Below are 22,189 nucleotides of genomic sequence, written 5' to 3'. Positions count from 1 at the left end.
TTTGCACTGGAGAGGCTTAGACAATTGAGAAATGGCTCAGAGAGTGTTTAAAGTTCTGTTATGACAGGTACATTGGAAGGTGGTGGGGGGGGGGGTGAGAGTCATAAGACTAAAGCTAAGCTATCTAAGGGTGAAAACGGGATGTTTTAACATTGAGAGTAGTGAAAGTCCAGGATTCTGGTGAATTGATTTTTCAATTCTGAGTATGGCAGAATATTAAATGAGTGCATGGAAGTGGAACTCAGAGCTCAAGCACCAACCAGCCTTCATCTTCACCATCGGCTCCCTACCGGCAGTCCAGGAACCTCTCAATTAATAGTAGGGAGTCAGTGCATTAAAAAAATGGGGAACTCCTGATCTACAGGAAGAGCAGAAGAGATCCGAGATGCTGAAAGACCTGCTCCAGTATTGTATTATTTGGCAATACATAACGATGATCCAACATGATCACAACCAGTAATTTTATTGCAACCTAATCTCCAGTAACTATAACGAGATTATTTATAATGTTCATAAGCATCTGAAATCATGGCATGCAAACTTTTATTGAATTATTAAAGCCAAGATTCCATATCAACAAGATTATATCGATGTTTTCCTCCTCGTGTATATACAAATATTAAAACTCCATTTGAAACATGAATAACCAGTTAATTCTTTATCGGCATCATTTACAAAGATCTTTTCGAATGATATTTGTAACAATAATTTAGGTATTTTTCACTACGCCATTTTGTTCAAATAAACTTGGATAACGTATCAAGAGAAGTGACATTTAAGTATTTAAGAGTTTTCTCCAAAGTCGACGTTCAGCGTTCATAATTAAACAAAATTAAATTCAATAAACAACGCAACCTCGTACATTTCAAATTTCACTTACCAACGAAGAGTTTTACATCCCTGATACTGAAATCGGTATCTGGTGTTCTGCGGTGAAGACAAGATATAAAATTTTAGTCTCACATTCCGCCCGCTAAAAATGCTTTAAAACAAGTGACGCGTGGTGGCACAGTTCACCGTTATAGTCAGGCTTACCTACGAAGCCTCCAGCAACATAATGTTAAAATTTTACATTGCACTAATGGACGCTGGGTTTTATCCAATAGGAGGTTTCCATTTCGAACCCGGGAGCTTCAGGGAATGTAAAGGCTGCTTTATGAATTAAAATTGACCACCCCAAGTACCATCTCAGGCACTGGTACGTCTATCTATTTACGCTATGGTATTTAAGTCGCACGAATTCAGCTTGGTTGTCCTTGCCCTTCATCACTGATATTGTCTGTCGTGGGGTTGTATAATGAAACACGATCTCTCACTGACTGACAAAACTAAGATTCTGCGAACGCTGCCGAAACTTTATACCTTTACAGCTTGTTTTAGTACTACCGTTACTAGCTTTCGCCCCCCCCCCCCACCCTTTCAAAGATACCCGTTTGAAACAGAAGTTCAGTTTTAAATGGAATCTAATGCGGCGGCAGCCAATTGTTATCCCCCTAATTATAGACTACCAGGTGAGTGGATGGGACATTAGCGAAATGTTACCACATCTATCAAAGTCTACGATGACTTTCAACCATCTTGTATATTTTAATTGGTATATTTAAACCGACTCCAGGCGAATGAAAATGCTTGCGAAGCGTGTTAGCAACCCCGTATTAGACACGATCTTTCTCAACCCAAATTCAAAGACCGTTGTTACTAAAGTTTGTCTTCCCTCCAGCAAGGATAACAGACACGGGATTTGAATTTCCGAGAGAGCAAAAATTAAGATTCGGATTTATCACCGTCTTAAAACAAATCATATTCGTGTTATGCTCAAGGCCTCGAATGAACTGATTATGAACAGTGACGCAACGGGTGCCCGGTTTAGATGTGATACATGTGAAGATGTCAGCGAAACAAAACGTGTTTCTTCCCCCCCCCCCCCCCCCGAGAATCACGTTCTCATTTTTTTTCACGGAGGAGGCGGCATATTGCGAATTTAAGGGACCCAGTGGACGTTCTCTCAAGGGATGCTGAAGAACAGTTAAACTTTTAGAACTGCCGAGTCCGTTGAAAATGGAGAAGTTCCCGTTTTTCAACCTCGTGTGGCATTCTTTCTTGGGGACAGTCGGGCAACGGGTTAACGAGAGTTCCTGCATTATGGATACAGGGCTGGAGGAATTATACAATTCACAACTGAAGATTGATTTTTAATCTTCATTATTAAAGTATTAAAGACGTATGGTAGTTAATTGGCTTAATGAGCCATACCTGCTAAAGAAACACGGTACACATTGGAAAATTAGTATCAAATATTACTCTAGAGCGGGTAGTATTTATTTGTTTAGCTGCTCTTCCATGGCAAAGAAAAGCAACAGTTCTCCCTCCTTTACGTCAAGAATAATTTGAGGCAGGCGGAGGAAGAATATCTATTTCGTTAACGATCCAGAGTACACCGACGTTCCGCATTACGCCGGTTTCAGGCAATTTCTCATATTGAATGTTTAATAAATATGTTTGATACGTGCTGGAAAAAAGAAACACATTGATGGCATTTGCTGAAACGTTAAGAAACGGTAAACGTAATCAAAACATATCTATTTGCAAACTTACTTGATTCCTAGACCATCTTTGTCCCTGAAGATAATGGGGACCTTGATAGTCTCTCTCTGCACATATTCAAGGGTAAAATCTGTTGCAACATACAGTAAAACTTAACTTTAGGACGAGAAGTGAGAAAAAGATCCCAACAATAATTATAAACAAGAGATGCAATCGCTTCATACATGTACCACGTTAAACAGGGATTTACCCAGGGTTCTAAGTTTTGGTCTTATTATACTAAATCAAAACAGTACTTATCACGAATCGTGAATCCGCGGAGCCAATAATACAACAATATCTCGCCATTGAATACAAGTTGGCTTCCATTTGTTTAAAATAACAATTGACATTGGCTGTGAATCGCTCTTTCCCACCCCCGCCCTATATACCTCGCTCCCATCTAACGCTGGCCAAATCCCTGTTAGATAAAATTCTGTAAATCTAAACGGGTCAGATAACAACATGCAAATTACAAAAGAAAATAAAACGATATCAGCAGGTCTACTTGTGGTTATTTTATTTTGTGGCCAGGTTACGATCATTTACAATCCACACAGCTACATATAGAACATTAGATTTTCCCCTTTCCAGTCAAGCGGTTTTTTAAAAATTAAGATACACGTCTCCCAACGACTTCCCTCTGGTTCGAATGACATTTCATTTTGAAATGGTTTACTTAACAAAATATTTTTATACACAGTAAATAAGAGGCGAATTTGAGACCATGACGAAACTCGTCAAACTCATCCCTTCCCTGAACGGCGGGAAATTCGAGAGGCAGAGCCCACTGACCAGCCAAGCTGCAGTACTGCAGCTCCACTCGCAATCTGGACGGGATATACAGACATTTTAAAACAAAGAACACCTCTCTTACAATTCTTACCTTTTCCTTTCATAAACTGCACGTAACTTGAATTGTATGAGTCACTACTAAGCTTTTCCTCCACATCAAAAGTCCTCATGCTGGCTATGTCATCGTCTGAGAGGTCCTCATTGTCATACCGCCTTCTACAAAATGTGCGCTATAAACAGAAGAGAACCAGACCTATATGTAACGCTACACCAGTGTTTAACCTACAGCCAATTCAAATAATATTTTATAATGAAACATTATATGTGTATTGCCTAGATATTAAACTTAACCGTATGAATGTGCACGGCCCCCCCCCCCCCGAAAACAGCATCAACTTATACAAATAACCAGTTTACATTTATGAGACGGAGGCACTGACTGGAGGAACACAACGAACTTCAAATGTAAACATATCTTGTTTAGCACTAATTTCTTTGAAGATGAATTTGAAGTTCCTTTAACATAATATTCATAAACGTCCATTTATCAATTCAAAGACATTTACAACTCTTATGCAAATATGAATTTTAATGAAGCCGTCCCACCAGGATCCTTCCTTCGTAAAATTATATTTTAATCGTGTTTAAGTGCATTTTCATCCCTTTTAAGGTTACAACAATCACAATTTTAGAATAACTTCATAACTCGTGGTCCGTTTTTTTTAAAAAGCAACTTGAATGAGACTCCTGCTGTCGAGGCACCTTCAGACCTGCTGTGTTACAAATACGGATAATTGGCTCTTCCGTTAAGTGACCGGTTACATCTAATAAAAGGGGGAATCGCGACGCAAACAGTGCTGGAATTCAATTTTCTGTAAACACTTTTACGAGCATCAAAGACTTGGACCAAGTGGGCGCCTGGTCCAAATAACTGAACCGAGGTGAGCTTTCACCCAGCAAGATTTGAATTATTTTAATACAATTACACATTAATGAGGGCGAGAGAGCTTTTCATGCAAAACTAAAATCAAAACGGAAAGGTGAAGTTTCGATTTCCTGATTTTAAGCTGCATATTTTAGGCGCCAGAGGTTTGTAAACACGGACAATTTTTTTTTGTGCCCAGCTCTCTCGTCGCTAGGCGTCCGATTCGAGATGAGTTCGAAAAGCACAAATCCAATCCTTCGGTATTCGGCTTTTCCGCTCGTCTCTGAGGTACGTCTCCCTCAAAATAAAACGAGAGAGAGAGGGGGGGAAAAATCACACGGAGGCGAGGCGAGAACAGGCGATTCTAAATGTTTTGTTTTGGGTGAGGAGGCAGGACTAGGCCGAAGAGCCTGGCGGTGGGATGGCAGAGGCCAGCGGGAAGCAGCGCTTCCTCCCGCAGACACTGTAAACACATCCCAGCCCCTCACTTCAGCCACTTCCCTCACAACTTGGAACCGTAGCTGGAGCGGAAAGGAAAAAAAAACACAAACGAGGGAGGGAAGGGGGCGAGGGGAGAGGGGGGGGGAAACATTTTTTTTAATAAAGTCCCCCTCCTCCCACCCCCACTGACCCTCAAAATTAAACAGGAAGTCACTACTCCAAAAAAATATAAAATAAAAACAAGAGGCCATTTCAGCTTCAGTCACACGGTGATTCGTCTCCCCCTCCCCTCGATATTACTACTAGTAGCTGCACAGAGATCCTCTCACTCTCTCTCTGCTTTAATATGGCACAAAAACTCGTTACGTTACAAAAAACTACAGACCAATCTTCGTCCAGTCTCTTTCTCTACATCCATTTTTGAGAGAGCATTACTCTAAATCACCAATGCATCACCCAGGATTTTGTGAATCCAAATAACTTTCAGTCACTCTACTGCCCGTGTAAAAAGACACCATTTTTCTATAGGACTCTATTGCATATGACGTCATACATTTCCAAAGCCAGAAAACACCTTACGTCACGCCGTTTTTCCCCTTTTTTTCCTCTCATTTTTTAATATTTCAGGCACCCCACGTGCAAAAAAAAAAACACAAAATAAAATTCCGCCCGATTTCGGGCTGTTGGGATCAGCCTGGTGTGTTTTTTTATCCCCCTCTCTATCTCCTCCTCCTCCCGTTCACATTTGCATGGGGGGGGGGGGGGTTGGTGTAGGCGCGTCCCCGCCGATCGAGCACGGATTGTGGGAGAGTGGGAGCACGCACGCACGGCGCCGCTTTCTGCACGGCTTTCCTTCCCCCCCCCCCACCCCCCGTGAGCCGAGGCTGATTTCACCCCCCCCTCCCACCCCAAGCGCCCACAGACCTCCAACTGGCCGCCCGCATCTCCCCCCCCCACCCCGTCTCCAAGTTCAAGGAGCAGAAACAGCGGGGTGACACTGGAGAACTAGATTATAGGTTGCACCGTCTTTTCAGAGCGCTGGACGCGTGTGCCTGCGAGGATTAGATCCCCCTGTGTGCGATGACAGACCTGTGTGCATGTGTTGAGGGGGCAGGTGGGTGGAACGGGGGGTCAATTAAACAATCAAACGACACTGGAGAAGTACACTCTATTCAGGATATCCCTTAATAAACACAGACGTGGAGGGGGGCGCTTGAGGCGTGGGAGAATGTTACGACGTGAATGTCAATTATTGATAACTGGTAGTTTTTTTCCCCTTCCCCCCCCCCCCGCATTGAATTCACACTGCATTGTTTTGTAAAAATAAAAAGTTTCGCACATCACCTTAAATGCTCAGTCCTTAAAAGTCTCAAATCTTCGCCGAGGTGGCATTCTTTTACACGGGCAGATTTTAGATATTGAGATTGCCACTGTCATAATCTCAACGCGTGTTTAATTTCCTAATAATTTATTGTCAATTAATTCGTAACGGCATTGTTGTAGAGCAAATTTTGTGGTGAAGCAGCAAATATTTATTTTTTGTCTCAGTACGGAAACGTTTGTTTACAAAACAAAATTATCTTAGCACTAACAAAGTCATCTTTGGAAGAGCTTCAGGAATGAAAGCAATTTACTTATTTGAATATCTGTAAATTGTGTAGGTTTCCGTTTCCTGAATGAATATTTAATCACAAGAGATTACAGATTTTTTAAATTAGGAATTATTAATATAGTTTTCAGCCTATATTAACCTAGTTTACAATTTTTGCTTCATTAATGGATAACATTATTTGGGAACTTGTTATGGCAGCACACATACTCATGACACTTTAGTCTTGGTGACAGCTAGCACCTCCTGGTGACTGGCTTTAGGGGTAGTAGCTTAATTTATTTATCTTGCTGCAAAACAGAAGGCCGGCCCATTTGGCCTGAAAAATCAAAACATATTACTGTCAAAACAAGTTGAGAAATAAACGATGATTGGAAATACGCAGGGTCTTGAAAATTTATAGCAGTTGCTGATAATATTATCACTTCTTTTGTCTTCGTGCAGGATAACTCCGGTTCATCAGAAAATCAAGCCTAAAACCTACTATAAATCTGTCAAATTTTCTCTACTTGTTTGCACCATATCTCACTGGTACTATTACATGGGCCACGGCCTCCTTCAAAAATGGTTTTAATATTATTTAATGACTGTACAACAATTTAAACTTTAAGCAACTCTCCCTCTATGCTATACTTTGAAACTCCATACAAAAATGACCAAAATGTATCACATTCAGTCCTAAAAATAAATTATCTTATTAACTTATGATCACCTGGTTTGCAAGAATTAATTCACCTGTAAAAGTAATGGCTACAACTTGAAGCATCTTTCTATTGACAGCTGACAGTCTATCATTTTAACTTCTCATACATTTTCCTTGGAGATAGTGAATCCTGTCCAAAATCAACCAGCTTCTAAAGACAGATTTCTAAATGTCCAGATTTTTTTTCTAGATCCTTCAATTAACCTTACAGCCTATAAACATTCTTTCCTGGATGTCTTATTTCACATCATTGACAGGACATAAATTTCTCACTCTCCAGCCTTATATAAAGTATGAAGGCAGCATATGTTTTAGATAAGAACCTATTGATGGTTAATCTCATTGTTGTATCAATTAACCTAAACAATAAATATGTCACCAGTATGTATGTGTGTGTACACACACACACACACACACACACACACACACACACACACACACACACACACACACACACACACACACACACACACACACACACAAAATGCTGGAGGAACTCAGCAGGTCAGGCAGCATCTACGGAGAGATGCCAAGGCAGCCATCATTAAGGGTCCCCACCAACCAGGACATGCCTTCATCTCATTGTTACAGTCAAGAAGGAAGTACGGAAACCTGAAGGCACACACTCAGTGATTTAAGAACAGCTTCTCCCCCTCTGCCACATGATTCCTAAATGGACATTGAACCCACGAACACTACCTCACTACTTTTTTTATTTGATTTTTTTCCCCCATGCACTACTTATTTTAATTTAACTATTTAATAGACATATATCTTATAGTAATTATTTTTCCTATCTATTTATCATGTATTTTATAGTATTGCTGCCATAAAATTCACAACACATGCTGGCGATATTAAACCTGATTCTTATTCAATAACGTAAACATTTCACAAACTAAATCTCTTGCTCTAACTCGAGGTAACATTAGAAATACTGAGTAAAAAGAGTAAGAATAAGATACCAAACTCGTGATACAGCTGTCTGTCAAGCTACCATATAATGCATTGTGTAATTGAACTAAATATTGAATATTAAATATTAAGCTCGTAATTCTTTACCAAATGTCAAACTAAACACTACAATATGTTATCATTTACCTCATACACATGTAGTTGTTCTCAATATTATAAGCCAAACTAATAGTCTCAGCCAAGCATTTTATTTCAATATTGAAGCACATTTTCTGTTAAACATAGAAACCAAAATTTTAAGAATAGAATCTTCCCTTGATGGCAGGAAGGTAATAGTCAGCAGGGAAGGAACCTGTTCTTTCATGTGCCACAATGCCCAATACTAGGAAGATTTGCTTTGCCTGAAAATTTTCTTCAACTATTGACATTAATCAGTTACCAGAGAATAAAAAACTTCATCAATGGAATGAAGTTTCTCTGGGTAATTTCCGACACCTTTTCCCAGACCCTGTCAAACATTTTGCACATCAGAAAACAACACAAGAACTTTTCTAGCCAAAAACTCTGAAAACATCTTTGCTGTCTCACAGATAAAAGGAATTAAGCATTTTCAAAAACAGTGCATTCAGGACCAGAATTGACAGGGGGAAAAAAAGCAATCAGGATCCATGGCTTTAAATTCAATGAACAAAATCAAGGTTATATTAAGCTTTATTATTGGCTCATGAAATGCAGACATCACTGGCAAGGCCTTTGTCTATGGTCTGTCCACTAAACTCCTGAGTAGTATGCTAGGTCATTATAAAATCAACAATAGTGCTCCTAAAATTAGACACAGGCCACCTCATGAAAAGATGCAGATGTCTTCCCCAGAAGGACTTTAGCGAAATTTTTGAGTTATGCTGGAGCTGGAGGAAGAATAAATGTTGGACAGTACACAAGAATACTTTCTTGTTTATGTTTAAAAACATAAGGAGAGGGTGATTTATAGATAGTCGCTAGCTTTCTAGTAGAGGTGACCAGGGTTCAAGTCCCACCGCTGCCTGTAAGTAGTTTGTGTGTTTTCCCCGTGACCGTGTGGGTTTCCTCCGGATGCTCCAGTTTCCTCCCACAGTCCAAAGACAAACCAGTTGGTAGGTTAATTGGTTATTAAAAATTGTCCCATGATTAGGATAGGATTAAATCGGAGGAATTGCTTGGCAACGTGGCTCAAAGGACCTATTCTGTGCTGTATCTCAATTCTAAAAAATTTATATGAATCATATACTTAGATCCTGGCTTGCTTACCATGTGTGCTAAAAAAATAGCAAAAGTTGTTTAAAACTTGACATTTGTAAGGAGTAAATGAGTCAATAAAGAATCCTCTATCCTTTGCAGATCTGTTGACACATGTGCTAAAAGTTCAAGATGAAAACTACGTACGTTTTTGAAAATATCACATAGTTTTCCTCCTTCCTGGATGAGAGCTGTCCAAAAAAAATAGCCAATGGTTATGTTTTGACAATTGATGGCTGAAGGTTTTCACTGTAACTTCTTACATCAGCATTAGTAAATTAAATTCACCTTGGGTTAAATTTATGCTAATTGATTATTAAAAAGCAGTACAGAAATTCAATGAAGCATGAATTCAGATTCCTTATGAAAAGTGTACCGGAAAAGTTCAAGTGAACATCGGACATATTATGTTGATTGTTAATGGAATGCATCAGCATGTACAATACAGCCAGGAAAACTTCATCCTCGTCCCTAAATTTAAGCGTTTCGTGATGAGCTAAGTCGTCAAATATTCATTGTGATGGCCAGCTATAAAAACTTCCAAACTTACGTAGAAAATCAAAAGAGAGAACACTTTCCCCAAGGTTAAGGCTGACCAATTGGGCAGCACCAAAGGTAGAGCACAGCCCAATGGACCTGGGTACAATCCTGACCTTGGGTGCTGTCAGTGAGGAGTTTGTTTGTTCTCCCTGTGTCTGTAGGGTTTCCTCCAATTACTTCCCACATCTCAAAGATTTACAGCTTTGTAAATCTTTAAATTACTGGCCACTGAGTTTTCCCCTCAGTGTGTAGGTGAGAAGTAGAACGTAGTTAGCATAACGCCTCACAGTGCCAGCAACCTGGGGTCAATTCCCGTTGCTGCCTGTAAGGAGTTTGCATGTTCTCCCCGTGACCATGTGGGTTTCCTCTGCAGGCTCCACTTTTGCTCCCACATCCCAAGGGCATATGGGTGAGTAGGTCAGTTGGTCACCTGGATGCATGTGGGCAGCACAGGCCTGCTGCCCTGCTGAGTCTCAAAATAAAATAAAATTTGATGAGGAAGCAGGTAGTGGGTGGATCTGATGGGCCATAAGACCTGTTTCAGTGCTCTATCCCCTTATGACTATAATTTCAGAAGGTCTATTGTTATTTTCTATGTTAGAGCTTCACACTTAACTCAGTCTGTCACCTAAGTTATGGGCCACATTACCAAAATTAACTTGTAGTTCGATACACGACTGAATGAGTATTGTACTGTTGGAGGTGTCATTTTTCAGCTGAGAAATGAACTGAAGTTCCTCTGCCCTCTCAGGCGGATGCAAGGGATTCCTTGGAGCTATTAAACTCCGGAATTCTGAAAAATATTTGTCCCTTAATCTAAATTGTTAAAAAAAAATTTGGTCATTAACTCACTGCTCTTTATGGGATATTGCTGTGTGCAAAATTGTTCATATTATCAATAATAAACTGAAAAGATAACTCAGGACATTATGAATGCACTAATGCCATTACTGTACTTACTTAAATGAATAAATGGCAGTGTGGTTCAAAAAGTTTTATTTGGTTTTGTGACTTTGGGCCAGTCTAAAAGGTGGGAGTAATAACTTCCTATCCAACCAACTCAAAACAGAGCAGTAACTCTCTTCTTTTCAGGCACTTATTAGACCATGTTGAGTACCCAGTATGGTAATGCAGGAGTTCCCAAGAGAGGCTGGGAGCCCCTGGTCTAATAGGTCAGGTCATTTGATGGAAACTTTCCTTATTCCTTAAAAGAAATAGAGGCAAAATGCTTTCTTTCCAGAAGAGGGGGGAAATTATCACAGAGAAATCTGTTGGATTTACAAAGATACTTCAATACATACATATTTATTTTGTACACAATCATATTTTATATATATATATATATTACACTTCCCCACATGAAATTGAACATCTGTATTTTACAGCACAGCTGAAAGGCTGAAAGCATCATTGACAAAGCAGCAGCTCCCAAACATGCATCCTAACTTATACACAATAATATAACAGGCTTGACATTGCTTCTCAATGGAATATGAATCATGTTTAGCACAATTGTCCTGTAACTATTTTTAACAACATTGCAACATGAAGATTCCATCAGTGAGTTCATTGTTTGCCAACTCAAAATAAGTATTTCAAACCCTTGTGAAATCAAATAAACGAACAACTTTGTAATTTGCCTTTCCTAATCCACATTTGCCACGAGCAAGACATTTTATAATTTCTGAGATTTAACTTGATATCTTCCCATCTGGGTGGTTTAGTTACACAGAATTTTACTGGGCCATCAGAAGAGATTAAAAAAATGCTTATGAGAAAAATCTTGTTCCTCCAGGCCGTGTTGAAAAATGCATTCTTCATTACGTGTCCCCATGAAACTACTTTCATAGTTTATGACACAAGCTTTCTGACAAAGCCAATTAGAAACCCAATGAAGCACTAATTCAGATTGCTAAAGGCAGCTAAGCATTTTTTAAAATCCTAGAATTTACCAACTTTCAACGTAGAACAGTGTTCCAATCTACAGCTAATCTAATCTGTTAATATTTTGTGCTATGTTACATTAGCATCATTTCTAAATTATCAGTAAACTTGATACAAATAACTTGTGAATGATTGGGTTCAAAAAGACTAGACAGATTGAATGGAGTTTAAACACCAATTGGGGCCATTGTGGGGAATGGCTGAACAGGGTGGGCAATATTTTTCATTGGAGTTTTGTGGAGTTGGAGGCCACCTTTTGAACTCCGTGAGATTCTGAAGAACTTTACCATCAGGCAGTCAACAAGCCCATATGGTACAGGATTTTCCACATATGAAAAGATAACATGGGCTGTGGTTTGGAGACTTGAATGCCTCAATGACCCATAGAGCTATGCTGGCTGGAGTCAGAGCTTTATTCTTTGACCCTTGGAAGGGTCACCAATGCCAAACAGGTCAAAGTGCAGAGGCCAGACTAAAAGTGGTCCACCGGTCCTCCAGGTGTGGGGGTTCAGACCCTGACTGGTAAAACAAAATTGTTACAGAAACAGCAGCACAAAATCCTTCTACATCTGAGTGTGTCGGTATTCCCAAGTCTCCACCCGGGACTTGCATTACTACAGTGGTGAAAACTGAAAGGAAGCTAGTGACACGATGAAGGAAGCCTCGAACACCGCCAGAGATGGAGGACCTTCATTTCTGCCCTAAACGCCAGTAGCGTAACAAGCAGTCAGTATCCCATATACCAGTAGATAAGACCACAAGAGATAGGAGCAGAATTATGCCATTCAGCCCATCAAGTCTGCTCAGCCATTCCATCCCGAATCCCACACTCAACCCCATACACCTGCCTTCTCACCATATCCTTTGATACTCTGACTGATCAGGAAACAATCAACTCCCACCTTGAATATACCCATGGACTTGACCTCCACCACGGTCTCTGGTGGAGCATTCCACAGATTTACTACTCTCTAGCTAAAAAAATTCCTCCTTACTCTGTTCTAAAGGTTGCCCCTCAATTTTGAGTCTGTGTCCTCTACTTCAGAATACCCCCACCATAGGAAACATCCTCTCCACATCCACCTATCTATCCCTTTCAATAAGTTTCAATGAGATCTTCCCCGTATTCTTCTAAATTCCTGTGAGTACAGGCCCAAAGCTGCCAAACACTCTTCACGTTAACCCCTTCATTCCCAGAATTATCCTCATGAACCTCGTCTGGACATTCTCCAATGGCAACACATCCTCTCTGAGATATGGGGGCCAAAACTGTTGACAATACTCCAAATGTGGCCTGACTAGTGTGGTATAAAGGCTCAGCATTATCTCCTTGTTTTTATATTCTATTCCCCTTGAAATAAAGGCCAACATTGCATTTGCCTTCTTTACCACAGACGCAACCTGTAAATTAACCTTCTGGGAGTCTTGCACGAGGTCTCCCAAGTCCCCTCTGATGTTTGGACCTTCTACGCATTTAGATGCCAGGAGGGTAGGACTAGGAGGCCCCAGGAAAGTCACAGCTCCTTAAAAGGAGCATCTGCAGGTGTCATTACTGAATTAGAAGGGAATGACAGCTAGGAGGAGTGCTGAGTTTATGTAATTTAAAGAGTACTCGACTCGTCTCACCTTCCACTTAATCCCCAGTGCCACCCAATTCCTGGTCCAGTTCACCAGTCCCATCCACTGCAGTTCTCGGACCTTGTGGTCCACCTGATGCCTGGCCAAGACCAGGAGCTCTGGAACCAGATTTAATAACACTAGGGGCTAGAGATCCAAGCACAAGACCTGTTCTGGGAGCGGAGCCTATGAGCCCAAGATTCAGATCATGGAAAAACAAGAGACCCAGATTCCATGCTGGCCTGGGACTATGGAACCAAGGATGAAGGGGGCAGAGGACTAGTTACAGAGATTTGAGGCCATGATCAGATCAGCCTGTAGAATTACGAAGCAAACTCTTTCTGTGCTGTACATAATCTGTAATTCTATACAGTAACATAGTCATAAGTTCACCTTCACCAGCTAGCCATTATGAAATTATTTGTTGTCTGATCAAATACAAAACATCCCATCTAACCACACCCCAATTTACATTTTTTTTTTGTCTAGATGGTTATGAAGGAGAGGAAAAGCCCAGGCTTCAAAAAGAATTGCTTTGTGGCAACTTGAGCCCATGAAAAATTAATTACCACATTAAAAGAAAACTAATCCCATAGCAATTCCAGAACACTAAATGCAATGAACGGGCTGTATCATTTAATACACACAGTTGCAAGAAAAAGTTCGTGAACCCTTCGCAAATTACCTGGTTTTCTGCATTAATTACTCATAAAATGTGCTCTGATCTTCATCTAATTCACAATAATAGAGAAACACAATCTGCCTAAACTAATAACACACTAACAATTGTACTTTTCATGTCTTTATTGAACACACTACACATTGTTTAATCATTCACAGCCCAGGGTGGAAAAAGATTGTGAACCCTTGTATTTAATAACTGGTAGAACCTCTTTTAACAGGAATAACCTCCACCAAACATTTCCTGTAGCTACCAATCAGACTTGCACAACAGCAAGGAGGAACCTTAGACCATTCTTCCACATAAAACTGTTTCAGTTCATTGATATTTCTGGGATACCTTGTATGAACAGCCCTTTTCAGGTCATGCCACAGCATCACAATTAGGTTAAGGTCTGGACTCTGATTTGCCCATTCCAAAACACAATTCTTCTTATTTTTAATCCATTCTGTTGTTGGTTTACACTTGTGTTTTGGATCATTGCCTTGTAGCATCATCCACTTTCTATTATGCTTCGGGTGATGGACCACTACCCTGGCATTCTCCAGTAAAATGCCTTGATAACAATTTAGAATTAATTGTTCCCTGAACGATTGCAAGCTGTCCAGGCCCTGAGGCAGCTAAGCAGCCCCAAACCATAATGCTCCTTCCGCCATGCTTCACACTTGGGATGAGGTTTTGGTGTTGGTATGCAGTGTCCTTTTTCCTCCAAACACAGCAGTGTGTATTTCTGCCAAAAAGTTCAACTTTCATCTCATCTGTCCACAAAACATTGTCCCAGAAGCGTTGTGGAAATCCAGCTGGTCTTTTGCAAACTTGAGACATGCAGCAATGTGTTTTTTTTGGATAGCAGTGTTTTCCTCCATGGTGTCCTTCCATGAACACCATTCTTGTTCAGTGATTTTCTTATAGTGGACACATGAACAGAAACTTTAGCAAGTTCTAAGAGATTTCTGCAGGTCTTTTGCTGTTACCCTTGGGTTCTTTCCCACCTCCTTCAGCATTGCACATTGTGCTCTTGGTGTGATATTTGCAGGACGCCCACTCCTCGGGAGAGTAGCAACAGTACTAAGTTTCCTCCATTTGTAGACAATTTCCCTTACAGTGGACTGATGAACACTCAGGTCTTTAGAAGTGTTTTGTGGCCTTTTCTAGCTTCATGCATCTCTACAATTCTTCTAAGGTTCTCTGAAAGTTGTTTTGATCGAAACATGGTGCACATAAACAGACCTTTCTTGAGACGAACAGGCTCTGTCAGTAACCTAACTTCGTGTGTCTTTTTTTTATATATAGGGCCGGGCAACTCTGCAACCCACACCTGCAATCTCATCTCATTGATTGGAACACCTGACTCCAAATAGCTTTTGTAGGAGTCATTTATGATTGTTTAAATAGTGTACTCAGTACTGATGAGAAGAAGCACAATAATGTGGGTTATTAGTTCAGTCAAATTATGTTTTTCTATTATTGTGACTTAGATAAAGATCAGACCACATTTTATGAGTAATTAATACAGAAAACAAAATATTTGCAAAGGGTTCACAAACTTTCTTTGAGCTATATATTACACTTATCACATTTAGCTTGTTAGGTTTTGGAGGCCATTTGTGCTCTAAACTGGCATTTTAAATAAAAGGATCAGAGTTCTGTGGTTCGAACAGAGAAGGCTGTGAGATTCCAAATTTTTAGAGGAACCAAAGTTTGGAATAAAATGAATTGCCAAAAGACCCTTTAATGTAGGGGTTCTCAACCTGGGGTCCATGGACCCCTCAGTATGAAAGGTTTAGCCCAGTTTTTTTAAAAATCATTTTATTTTTAAGTTAGTTGTTTTTTTTTTAAATTTCATTTTGGGGGTTTTTCTTCTCATTATAAATACAGGATGAGTTTGGAAGATTTGGCACATTTGTGTTACTAATAGTTGTTACTTGTATATACTTTCTATTAACTTTGTATTCCCAATCTCTCTATTTCTATCATTACTATGTTTTGTTCAAAAATCAATAAAAAGATTTAAAAAGAAAGAAAACGTTGGGAACCCCTGCTTTAATGGAAGAACTAAAGACATGAAAAAAAACGAGTGAGACAAGGAGTTCAAAATACTCCTTACAGTGGGAATCAGGAACAATAAAAAGTACAGCAACACACACAAAATGCTGGTGGAACGCAGCAGACCAGGCCGCACCTATAGGAAGAAGTACATTCGACGTTTCAGGCCGAGACCCTTTGTCAGGACTAGCAGAAAGAAGAGATAGTAAGGGATTTGTAAGTGGGAGGGGGAGGTCCGAAATGATAGGAGAAGACAGGAGGGGGAAGGATGAAGCCTAGAGCTGGGAAGTTGATTGGCAAAAGGGATACAAGGCTGGAGAAGGGAGAGTATCATAGGACAGAAGGCCCTGGAAGAAAGAAAGGGGGAGGGGAGCACCAGAGAAAGATGGAGAACAGGCAAGGAGTTATTGTGAGAGGGAAAGAGTGAGAAAAGAAAGAGAAAGAAATATATATTAAAGGGATGAAGGAAGAAGGGGAGGAGGGGCATTAACAGAAGTTAGAGAAATAAAGTACAGCAATTCATTTAATAAAATCAACCAGCTAAAATTCTAATATTTTGTTAAACATAGAAAAAACAATAATATTTTAAAGCAATAAACAGAAATGTAATAATAAAATATATTAGAATATGTAGGCTTCTCAAGAAGTGATTTTTTAAAATCCGACTGCTGGACAAACTGTTTACGGAGATTAAAACTGAAAAAGGACACGCTCAGCAGTTCAGGTAGCACCTACAGTAGCAGAAACAAATTAATGTTTCCGGTCATTGATCAGAACCTCCAGATATTTTGCTTTCAGATTAGCAAAATGAGGAGATGGTGGATTCACATGACGCTAAGGACCTGAACAAGTAAGTTAGACAGAGGTGACAATGCAGCAATATTGTAATAAGCATCACTTACTGGGTAAGATTTTAATCAAAACTGTCAGCATGTTAATCATTTCATGAACACAACACAAATGATTTAAGATTCAAAGTACATTTATTATCAACGAATGGATAAATTATACAACCTTGAGATTTGTTTGCTTACAGGCAACCACAAAGCAAGAAACCTGAAAGAATCCTATTAAAAAAAATTTAAAGACCAACCCCTAGCCTTCTCTGCGCACAGAGAAAGGGGGGGGGGGGGGAGAAACCACAAATCATGCAAACAATAGAAGCAAGCAACAGCATTCCGAGCCTCAGACCCAACTCACCGAAGCAGCCTAGAGTAGGCCCAAAGCCTCAGTATTCAGTTAATCATATTAGCAGGGCAAACTGCCGGAGAGTTCGCAGACATGATAAGGACATAAAGTTCAACAGTCCAGGCCAACATTTTCCTTCTCGTACCTCCACCAGATTAAATAACTTGACGTCATACTGCATTATGCAAAACACGGACACCGATTTGGTTGTCAAAACTTGCAATGTGATATGGATGCAGAAGGATTTGTACAATTCAAGTTCTTACTTTATTTCCCCAATCAACCTGCAGAAATAATCACACTACTGTTGTCATATTACTTAAAGCAAAACTCAAAAGCTTTTCCAACAGGCAAAGCTCTTTCAGTGCCCAGTTTGTCTGCTTTCATGCGCCTGATTCCATTCTCACCTACCGAACAACAGGATTATCTGCAATAAGCTTCTCTTCCTGGTACTTTTCTCATCTCCAGTATCATGATGCATCTGTCCTTGGCCCTCTACTACTTCTCACTAGCAAGTGGTCCATCTGGAACATATTATGTTGCAGATATAGGCCAACAGCACATGGCTACATCCACCATTTCCATCTCCCTCAATCCCTCTCCTATACTTAGGTGACTTCTTGTTGAACAACCCGAAGCCCTACCTTCAATTCCCATCATTAGGCAGTGACCACACCTTTATATCCACAGCTGAACGGGGCAGCTCCCATTGCTGATTTTATACCTACGATAGCACATTTGCACCATTATTAAAACTGTCCATTCCCCCTTCCGTAGCATTGTCAGACTCATGCTCTTCCATGCCCCTTCCTTCCAGACTTGACAATGCATTCCTGCTCAACCTCCCCACACATCATCCTCTACAAAACTGGGTCTGTCCAAAACTGCCATCGCTCCATCATTCCAACACTCCTTTGGCCAGCAATTATTCAGCAGTTCACTTTTAAAATGGTCAGCCCTTGCTTTCACATCCCTCTGGGCCCTCCCCTTCCTGTATGAGTAACTTCCTCCCACTCAAAAGTTCTGCGACATATCCGAACTGTTCAAATAGTGACCTCCTTTGGAGATAGGAATTCTTTGCAAGAAAAAAAATTGTAACTAATTGACTATATAATCATCTCCCTCTAACCAATAATGAGGATTACCTACATTCAGTGCTGCCTTATGTCCCCTCCTTCCTCCTCTTGAACATCCACATGAATATCTCTGCTGTGAGGCTTAATCATCTAGCAAGGATGACTTTGCATTACCTTCCTCATGACAAATGAGTATCATGGTACAATTTTCCAACACTTGCCTCACATTTAAATTTCCCCATTCTATGTGAACTGAATTGATTCCTTTCTAATGTCTCACTAACTTTCAATGCCTCTTAACGTTCGACACCAGTTGCACAAAAATGTAATTTTATACCCCCTTTCCTTCACAAGGGGAATGCAGCAGTGTTGGAGATGCTGTCTACTGGGTCAGTGGTAACACCAATGGCCTACCTGCCTTCTCAGTTGACAATCAAGTCCAAGCCATCTGTCACCTTTACCAAAACATGTCATTTATTCACTACAACCTCCTTTGCAGAATTTGCTCTGTGCAAACTCACTGTCATATTTCTGATATTGTAACACGGCCAGATTACTTCAGCAATTGAAAATTGCTTTGCGCCGGTGTGAAACACCAGCAAGCACAAAAGCAAGTCTTTGACTCAACCATCACCACATATGTGCGGATGCATATATGAGTGTTACCCTCCAAGCACTTTTCTATTAGCAGAACATCCATTCCAAATATCTAATCAAGTGTAAGCCAGCTCAAAGTTTTCCAACACACATGCAAAATGCTGGAGGAACTCTGCAAGTCAGGCAACATCTAGGGAGGGGAATAAACAGTAGAAGTTTCAGGCCGAGCCAACATCAACTGTTTATTCCCTTCCATAGATGCTGCCTGACTTGCTTAGTTCCTCTATCATTTTGTGCGTGTGTTGCTCAAGATTTCCAGCATCTACAGAATATCTTATGCTTATGAAAAATTTCTAATTCTAGATTCATGGTATTACACATTCATATATTTCCCACATTTCCTGTGTGATCTGGGAAGAGGCCATTTAGCCCATGAATTCTCAGAGCAGTCCCATTCCCCCCGTTTATTTCCCTGTAATCAACTATCTCTCTCACATAACCAACATCTCTTCCAATTTCCCCCACTACCCAACCGCACAGTGGTCATATACAGCTGTCAACGGCCAAGACCTTTGAGAAAACCTACACAGTCACAAGGAAAACACGAGACAGCTTTAAACCTGCAATGCCACTGTATGAACCAGGAGTCATACATATCACTGTTCTGACTTTAAAGGGTCTGGACCCAAACCATCAACTATTCTTTTCCCTCCATAGATAAGCCCTGACCCAATGAGTTCCTCCAGCATTGTGTGTGTTGCTCCAGATGTCCAGCATTTGCAGTCTCTCATGTCATGTATACATCACACAAGTTTTTAACAACCTTACCAAGGGACCTTTCATCTACCCATCTAAATCATCTTGAAATCTAAAATACCAACTACATTGTACGTTTTCAAATTATCAGAAAAGTTAGGAAAGTTGGATTCCATAATGCAAGTAACATTTTTAATGCATGGTCTGCGCAAAATCAATCCTTGGTGATTCTCAACATATCCAATTCTTCCACTTATTTCCCTCTAATTATCGCTCTCATTTAACCATCATGTAAAAATTAAGTACAAAAACAATTAAGTAGAAATTCAGATTTAGACTTCACTAATAAAACCAGACAGATAAGAAAAAAGTAGTTATTTTCTCTTGTGTATTAATCTCTCACAAATGAATGAATTTATTCTGAAACAACAGTAGAGGTCACAGTATGATTCGCTCCCAACCATTCCAATATTTCTTATAAGTGGCATAAAGAGAAAAATATCTTTCAGCCTTGTTATCCTTTCTATTCCAAGACTAAACTGCATCAGCAAAATGCAGAACTGGAAACACAACCTCACATGGCACATTAATTCATACAATTATCACCTTTTAACCAAATCCAAAACATTACTTAGCTGAGGTCTGACTTAGGATTCAGCACATTTTCACTATGGTTCCGGTTTAATCGCTAATCAGAAAAGCTGTCCTTTTCCAGCTATTTAGATCCACGCTAGTTAATGCAGCTGTACAAAACAATATCTGCTTCTGATCAACATTAACATTTATACCAGCTTCCATATAACCAAAGTCCTTTAACCATGTCATCCCTGGAAAGAAACTCATGGCCATCTATTTACCCATCTCCCTTGAGCGTGGGACACAGAAATGTGCAACAGTGACTGAAATATATTAATTTCCTTCATATTTGTGTCAAATCCCTTCACGTACAAGTATGATTCATTGAAATGCAAGTTCTCACTGCTCCTACATCCCCTTTTAAATTGTTACTCTTTAATTCATATCATCACCTTTCATTCTTTCCAAAATACACCGCTATATTGTACACTTCTCCATTTTAAATCACAGCAGTTATTTGCCCATTTCACTAGTTTCGCGCGTTCTGAAATCTGGTGCTAGCCTCGTCAGTGATCAGTGCACTGGAGTTTGCTGTCCTGTTAAGGACACCGAGTATGGAAAGACACATTTATAAATATATGTGCAAAATAATTGCATGGGGGCAAATCTCCAATTGTAAATATTTAATTCAAACAAATCACCAGAGTCAATTTAAACAACAGCAAAAAAAACCAAAGATGTGATAGCCAGAGATTGTTCATCAAATTTTTTTAAAACTGTTACTCGAATGAAACATCAGAATTTCAAGCAACTGCAAGAAAAGTGTCAAAAAGGTTGAAATTAAACTGCTTTCAGATTTATAACTTAGTCAACTCTCTAATGACCCCTGATAAAAACATACAAATCTGTGGATAGATCATTAGTAACTGCATTAATATAATCCCACAATTAACAATGTGAATTTACCCTCACCTTGCCAATCCCCTAACTATCAGACTCTCCCGCATGTGAGGAAGAGTGGGTTCCAGATAACACTATGGCTGCCATCTTATGTTGGGCACCAGGAGGCACACATCAGAATGAAGGCATTGGCCCTTTTTACCGTTTGTACTGCGTTTAATAAAAGGCAGAAAATAATTGAAGGGATGGGTGGGGAGCTAATTAAAATATATTCCGTGAGGTCTAACTAGAGATCAGCAGTACATTACAGCCAATCATTGATGGGGATGAATGTTACGCTGAAGCGTTCAGTCACACACAAAAAAAAGCTAACAGATTGAAGTTATGAGAATACCAGCATAATTCAACAGATTCGAGATAAATTCACAAGACAAATCATTAGAGAGAATTATGGCTTCATTAAGATTAAAAAGATAAATTAATTTACGCGAACACGTTAAGAGCTTCCCACAATGATTTCTTTCGGGGCCTCACGGTGCCATGCTCTCTTCCACCACCTCTTCCCGCAGTCACTATATTTTGTAATAAATATAAAGCGATCATATGTAACTTTTTTTGATATAGCTCTAATTTGTTAACACGCGTCTTTACTACCGAATAAAATCAAAAATGAAAAAAGCTTCAGAATAAACTTTGTTTTTCTCGTTCCAAACCCTCTAACCCCCTCATTACGTGAATTTTTAAAGTGACACTGCCTACAGGCCTGTGTACAAACCATATACCAAAAGCGCATTAATCGTCTAACTTACTTCGATATCGGGTCGATTTCCTTCTGATATGAGAACTGCAATGGGAGGTTTGTGTGTTGTGTTGGATGGGGGGGCGAAAATAGATTTTTTTTTAAAAAAAAAGGAGTCCACCCCCGCCACTACCAGGTTCTGGAGCCGTTTATATGCAAAACACTTTTTAATGTCCTTCCTACCAGCATCTCTGCATGCTGCTTACCACAAACTGGCAGAGG

General features: G+C 39.9%; 1 protein-coding gene and 1 long non-coding RNA gene across 7 annotated transcripts in view; one reads left to right on the top strand and one right to left on the bottom strand.

Moving 5' to 3' along the window:
• kdm2bb (lysine (K)-specific demethylase 2Bb) overlaps positions 1 to 22,150 on the bottom strand; it is a 231,775-nt gene extending 209,625 nt beyond the window's left edge. For 3 of the 6 annotated variants that reach the window (XM_073065594.1, XM_073065595.1, XM_073065596.1), the window contains exons 1-4: positions 5,130 to 5,266; positions 3,470 to 3,608; positions 2,596 to 2,674; positions 881 to 927 (exon numbers count right to left, since the gene is read on the bottom strand). In XM_073065594.1, coding sequence (XP_072921695.1) covers positions 881 to 927; positions 2,596 to 2,674; positions 3,470 to 3,608; positions 5,130 to 5,162 — 298 coding nt within the window. In that variant the 5' untranslated portion in view covers positions 5,163 to 5,266. Of the gene's footprint in view, positions 1 to 880; positions 928 to 2,595; positions 2,675 to 3,469; positions 3,609 to 5,129; positions 5,267 to 21,240; positions 21,555 to 21,655; positions 21,741 to 21,977 lie in introns of those variants that run through there. The other 3 variants (XM_073065598.1, XM_073065597.1, XM_073065599.1) reach the window with 3 other exon arrangements.
• LOC140738375 (uncharacterized) lies at positions 4,505 to 7,059 on the top strand. Its single transcript, XR_012101366.1, has 2 exons — positions 4,505 to 4,591; positions 6,798 to 7,059. It is a non-coding gene; the product is annotated as an uncharacterized lncRNA (long non-coding RNA).
• Positions 22,151 to 22,189: the final 39 nt, after the last annotated feature.

Source organism: Hemitrygon akajei, chromosome 14, assembly GCF_048418815.1.
Source record: "Hemitrygon akajei chromosome 14, sHemAka1.3, whole genome shotgun sequence".
In the NCBI taxonomy this organism is placed as follows: Eukaryota; Metazoa; Chordata; class Chondrichthyes; order Myliobatiformes; family Dasyatidae; genus Hemitrygon; species Hemitrygon akajei.
Note: the sequence above shows the minus strand (reverse complement) of the source record. Positions and strands in the feature narration are given on the sequence as shown.